This window comes from Trachurus japonicus, chromosome 14 (assembly GCF_045865225.1).
Source record: "Trachurus japonicus isolate A0001 chromosome 14, Traja_1.0".
In the NCBI taxonomy this organism is placed as follows: Eukaryota; Metazoa; Chordata; class Actinopteri; order Carangiformes; family Carangidae; genus Trachurus; species Trachurus japonicus.
This window is the reverse complement of record NC_140920.1, coordinates 32368878-32375729: the sequence shown is the minus strand read 5'-3', so window position 1 is coordinate 32375729 and position 6852 is coordinate 32368878. Positions and strand designations below refer to the sequence as shown.

Sequence of the window (6852 nt, the reverse complement as noted above, 5' to 3'; positions counted from 1 at the left end):
GAAGAATACCCTTTTCTGATATTTATTTAAGGTAGATTTATTGTTGTATTAAAAAAAAAAATCATTGTTAGAATAATCAATGAATGAATCATTAGGTGCAGCCCTAAACAATAATGATTCTTATTACCCAATGACGTCTGTTACAGATATACTTTTCCGTACTCACTAGAGTGTGAAAGAATCGTAATTAAAAAAAAAAAAGTTGCACATAACAAAATAAAGGACATAATCACCAAAAAAAGCTGTTGTGTTTGCAAATTGTAATAAAGGGTGACTCCTCAGCCTTGGCTGGGACGGCTGAGTGTCAGTCGACAGCATAGATGGTACACGAGAATGGGCCTGATGGTCTGATCCCTGATCCCATAGATGAGAGAAGTCAGACATCTGGGGAGGATATAGATGAACACATAAACAACACTCTTGATACGAACAATTGTTAATCTTGGCAGGATTGTTGAGAGGAATTGAACAATGGCAGAATGCATTGTTGAGAAGAGACTGAGGCCCAGCTGTGCTAGATGCAGGAGCAGTGTGTTACGAGCCTTCTGAAATGAATCTTTGTCTGTAGAGGCTGACCTGGCTGCTATCATCACACCAATATATGAGGAAATTATTGCCACAGTAGCAAATAAAAACACAAAATAAGTGTAGACTTGGTCATAATAATAAGTTATTGGCTCAAGCAGCAGTAGTATGTCTGAACAAACATCAGTCATCTGCAGGTTTTCCAGGTCTTTAAATTGAAAATTTGACAGTAAAACAACTCGAATGAGAACATTTAATAAACTAATGGTCCAAACCACAATTATAGCTAAAGCAGTGTTTTTGATGGTGATGATGGTAGCATGCCTTAGTGGGTAGCACACAGCTACACACCTCTCCAGTGACATCACCACTAGTGTGAGAGGAGATATGTCATTCGTTAGCTTGGTGAACATAACAAGAACACAACACACAGGATATGTTAATATTATCCTACAAGCAGCAAATATATAGAGTAACTGGCTAAATACTAACAGAGCTGTATCTGCAAAAAGGAGATTATACAGAAGAATGTAACGTGAGGTCTCTCTAAACACCAGTTTACTTCTCAGGGTGAAAAGCATAATGCTGTTAATGAAGAGAAAGACACAGCATGGCATTCCAATCAGTGTGGAAAACAAGACTCTTTCCAGTAACCCCTGATACTGTTGAACAGACATGTTACTATCACTTATATTGAGACCCTGAGATTGGTTTGCATATGACATTTTAGAAAAACATTTAAGACAAAAAATAAACATGAACCTATTGATGTAATTAAAACACAACAGCATCACTATTTTTCTGCAGTTTGCAATCCTGAAACAGTGAATACATGTCATCTTTAGAGTATAGGTACCTGTTACATTTGCTTGCATATCAGAAAATGATTCATGAATATTTTCCCTGCGCTGACAGTTATCAGGTTAGAGGCCATGGCTAATTTCATTTGAGCAGAACTGTTCTGCAAATCTTATCTGTCCCCACACACTATATCTTAGCTCAGTTTTCCCGCCCACTTCATGACATCCAGTTGTCTTGTGCATGTTATAATTCCAATTTTGGAAACAGAAAGAACAAAAAGAACAAAAAATAAATGAAATTGTCACAGGGTTCAATATTTTTTCCTAGTTAAATATTAACTTTACTTTTGTTGAGTATTTAGAAGACAAAAAAGTACTATTTCTTTTCTGAATATACTTTTTCTTTATTTTCTTTGGTATTTATTTATTAACTAAGGCTGTGTCAGAAAAGTCAAATGACACTTCTTTTCTCACCACTATTCCTAGACATCAATGGAAAAGTGAAGGAGAGAATTAGTACTGTACCTGTACTACTTGAACAGTTTTTTTTATGTGACCTTAGAACACATGGACAACACTCTTTTTTCTAACCACAAAAACATAGACTGGATTCAAATTTTAGCATGATAGAAAAACACAGAGAAAGCTGGGCCCATCCTGACATACTGTGCTTTTGACATTTCTATATAATTGACAAGATGATAAAATTAATTTGAGTGCTTGATACAATGGTAGGTGTTTTGGTAAAATGACACATGTATAGGTACGGGTAGGCTCTATTCGTTATGATGATGGACTGTTTGCTAAATTCAACTTGTTCTTTAGAATGACTTGTGAACATGCGTGGTTCCTTCTCACTATAATGACTTTATTTATTTAGTGCCTTTCAAAAACAAGTTTCAAGGTGCTGTAGAACAGCAACAAAGCAACTGCCTGTAATAAAACCACCAAATGAGATACAATCAGAATCCCAAGTTATAATCACCCATCCTCAACAAAATAATCATACAACAGTAATATAACAAATTAAGAGAAGGCCAATCGACAAAAGTGAGTCTTTAGAAGAGATTTAAAAGAATCCACTGAGCTTGCCTGCCTGAGACCGCCAGGCAGGGAGTTCCACAGTTGAGGAGAGTAGACAGCGAAGGCCCAGTCACCTTTCGTTATGAGATGGGACCCCGGGACCATAAGTAAAGCCATGCTGGCGGATTTTAGGCAGTCGTCTGGCTTGTAAGGAAAAAAACAGTGGAGTACAGAGCATTACAGTGATCCAGTCTAGAAGAGATAAAAGACAGCTTTCTCCAAGTCAGTGGAAGAGAGGAAAGATATGATTCTGGTCAGCTGTCTCAGCCGACCAAAACACGATTTTGCTTATCTGTGAATCAAAGGATAGTTCTGAGTCAAAAATGACACCAAGATTGCTAGCTTCTTTCCGAATGATATCGGAGAGGATACCAAAGGTAGAGGGGAGACTGTCAAGATTGCAGGTGCTGGAGCTATGGGGTGAAAAGGAACCTCTGCTTTTGGTTTGTTTTCTGGAGAAAGTTGTTGGACAGCCATGATTTTTATCTGACAGGCATGACAGAATATGTGACACATCGGAAGAGCCAGGTTTTAATGGTACATACAACTGGGTGTCATCAGCATACAAATGAAAATTAATGTTGTACCTCTGAATGAATCTCTAACCATGAGAGGGCGAGGCATCGCCAAGAGACACAGAGAAGGACCTGTTAGATAAGTAGAACTTGAACCACTCAAGCTCCCCACCACTGATGCCAACAAGGTGTTTTATGGTCCACAGTATCAAATTCTGAGCTGAGATCAAGTAATATCAGAACTGAATAGAGCCCTGAGTCAGCTGCAAGCAACAAGTTGTTATTGACCTTGATGAGAACGGTCTCAGTGCTGTGCTGGGAGCAGAAGCCTGTCTAAAAAGGCAATCAGCTGTGTAGAAATAACTCTTTCCTTTTCAGATTGCTCTGAAATTTTTCAAAATTGAGGTGTCTAAAGCAGGCTTTTTTTTTTTAAGTGGATAAACCAATTTATGTTTAAAACCGGATGGGAAAGTGCCAGTTCACAGAGAGAGGTTAATAATGGTTATAGAACAGTTTGTTCCGACCAAGTAATTTTTTTTAAAAATATATATTTTTTGGGCTTTTTATTGCCTTTAATCGACAGTACAGTGGAGAGAGAGACGGGGAGGCAGAGAGGGGGAATGACATGCAGCAAAGGGCTGCCCGATGCAGGATTTGAACCGGGCCCATCTGCAGTGACGACTGTAGCCTCAACATGGGGCGGCAGCTCTACCAAGTGAGCTAAATGCCTCCCCAAAGCCGACCAAGTAATTTGATTGGACAAGAGACATTCCATGAGTGCTGATATTCCATGAGTTTCAAATGTAGCCCTACACCTGCCATGTTGGGGACCCACAGGTGTTTCAAACTAATTTATTAGTTCTACACCAATCAGAAACACAACTCAAATTGAAACACCTGTGTCGGTCCCCAACATGGCAGGTGTAGGGCTACATTTGAAACTCATGAATAGAGTATAACAGCACTGGGACTTTTTACAGACATTATCACTCAAGCTGAACAGTCGATATTGGCATCGGCCTCGTGCCTACGACTGAATCACACCAGTGCTGATTTCAGTACAACAGCACTCACTCTTGTGTGATATTGCTTAAAGCAGAAGTAAGTGGTCCGGTCGTTTTCGCTAATGCTGCGTTCCAGGCAGGCTTTTGAAATCGTAAATTACAGCTTCAAGTCACAACTTACTACTTTGTAGCGTTCCAGGCAACCCACTCGTGTTTTTCCGACGTGTTTTACCGGTGAAAGTCACTATAACGGCCACTCGTAACTTCCGACCGGTGAACTCGTACCAGATCGAACTGGTACGACTTCACGGTCGGAAAAATACGAGTTTCCTTGAACGCACCATAACAGTCCTCGTCCCTACGTCGCCACATTCACGGCGTCCCTTGGCTGCATGCCGTTCTCTCTCCTCATTGGATAAAAACTGTAGGATACGATAAATGTTTTCTCCTCGACTCAAAGCAGAGCAGAGTGACTGAGAGACCCTTGTTTCAGACCAAACACTCTATGTAAGTGATTGCTGTCGGAAGATATAACTATTTAAGACTTATATTAACACAAATATATCACTTACTTCTGCTTTAAATAGACCAGCAGGACCAACCGTCTGAAATAAAAAAGATCTTGATGCTGCATCTATGCTCTCCAGGGAGGACAAGGAGATTTCGTTAAAATTAGTTAAAGGAGAGTGGAGGTGTGAGTGTGTGTCAGGTTCTCTAAGGACAGTGCCAAACTGCTGTCGGATCTGCACAGTCTTATTTTCGAAATGAATAACAAACTCATCACATTTCTCTGGGGAGGGGTCAGGAGGCTGCTTGGGTACAGGTCCAGTCACAGCTACCAGCTTAGATGTCAAGCAGGGAGCAAGCAGATGAGAGAGGGCTGCTTTCCCCACAGCAGGCCTTTTAAGCACTGTCCGTCCCGGGATTGGTTCACCATTTTGGAGTGGGCGGAGCTGAGGCAGGACGGAGCTGCAAGGCAGGGAGTCCCCAGCACAGGCTCTTTACCTGGACATAGAGAGAGAGAAAACACGTAAGAGGGAACACCACCAGGCCCTGCTCCCGCTGAGAGTGGGACGTAACAGCCCCACTATGTAGTTTTTTTACCTTAAAATAATGTTTCTAAACTCACTGAAGTGGTAGAAAAATGGTTAATAGAATGAATGGTGCCACCGCTGCAGGCGGAGCGGGGTCGTGTTGGCTGAAACTGCACTATGTACCTTTCCTGTGCAGGTAGGAAAACCGTGGTCCTGGTACACCACAGCTCCACTGAGCTCCAGAGCCCAAGCTCAAGCCCGGTTTCCCTGCTCCTCTCACCCACATACCAGCGCCCTGTGCTGGGCTGCACGGCCGACCAGCCTACCTTGACCTTTGGAGCTTTGCTCGGTACCAGCAACGGCAACGGGACCACCGGTGTCGTCACCATTGCAGCATTCACTTATCAGCCACCTTAGATATAATAGGAAGAGTGCTTATGGGTCTGTAATTTGTAATATCAGTTTTGGAACCAGATTTAAAGATTGGTGTAACCAACCTTCCACTGTGATCGGTGCATTGGGTGGTCGACAGATTAAGCAGATGTGTGAGTGCTTTCCAGGTGGTCAGCATTTGATTTTAGAAAGTAAGGCAAGGCAATTAAGGCAAGGCAAGGCGTGTCTATAATCCAATCTCGTCGGCATTCTCTGTGAGTGAGATCTAGAATTATAGGATTCCATGGGTGCTGCCGAGGCCTTTCAGTGTCTGATATGGAGGCTTGACCTGTCTTGGCTGGATAACAACACTAGATGGGGCTGGTATTGTTTTACTGTGAGCTTATAGTGAGGAGAGGTTGGTCTGAGTTAAAATAAATTTAAAAAAAAATAAAGGTTGGTCACACCATGCTCATAAATATTGCTTCACGGAATAAGCAAAACTATTCAAATAACATGTTCAATGAGCCAAACAGATAAACACAATTTTGTGGTGAAAAAATCCTTTATTAATTTTTAGCAGCTTTTATGCATAAACATTTAAAACAGGGTCCTTTTTTGTAATTTGCCTGTATGGGCTACTGCTATTATACTATACAGAAGTATGTAATTCACTGATGTTTTGAAGAATCTAATATGTGTATGTGTAGTACTGAGGGAGACTCTTAAAATTGACTTACACAAAGCAAGGACAAAATGAAAAAGTCTAATTGAGGGCTTACAGTATTTTACTGTACTGATGTTTTCACAAGCCAGAACTTAGATGTATTAAGTATTTTAGTGTAAATCAGTGACCAAGTAACTGATGATATAAACATATAAGTCAAAAGCAACATCACATGTTAACAAAGAGATATGATAATGCATCTTTTACAATATACTGTAAGTACCTGTAATGATGCCCCTTAAAATGCTCAAAGTAGCTATAGTGTTACAAAACTCAATTGAAATTTCAGTGTTAATCCTGTTACATCCAAGTAGCAAGTTTGGATAAATTGATTTTATTTTTTAAAAAGTATATTTCATCATACATACAGTAGCAACAAGCTAAAGGGACTTGGGCCACAATCATTTTCATTGGTGGTAGTCCCAGACCTTTTCACAAGTCCCTCTGCCAAATTTTAGCTGCTGCCCTCAAATTCAGCTTCCTCTGCTTTGATAATGAATATCCAGTTCCATGAACAGAAAAATATCTGTAATATGACAAACCTGAGTCAGTAGCATAAACATGGCACAGTAACTCCTTTTTGCACTGCAAATCAGGGTGTCATGGCTATAACAATAATGATTTTACATAATTATCTGATCATTTCCATGGAGGTATACAACATCAAGAGACAGTTGCATATTAAAACACAATGTAAAAATGCAATCAGAGAAACAGCTTCTCAATGTTCAGCATAGACTACATTTTAATTTGAATGTAAGTGAAGTTGTGTTAGTCAACTGTAATCTAGGG

General features: G+C 40.3%; 1 protein-coding gene across 1 annotated transcript; it reads right to left on the bottom strand.

Annotated features, from left to right (window-relative positions):
• Positions 1-259: 259 nt before the first annotated feature.
• Positions 260-1364, bottom strand: LOC146975128 (odorant receptor 131-2-like). The gene has a single exon (XM_085796945.1). It carries the CDS (start codon positions 1362-1364, stop codon positions 279-281), a length of 1086 nt encoding a protein of 361 aa, XP_085653071.1. The 3' UTR covers positions 260-278.
• Positions 1365-6852: the final 5488 nt, after the last annotated feature.

What these genes read in the sequence shown, in the direction of transcription:
- LOC146975128 (XM_085796945.1), bottom strand. Translation starts at nt 1,364, where the DNA reads ATGACATGTATTCACTGTTTCAGGATTGCAAACTGCAGAAAAATAGTG.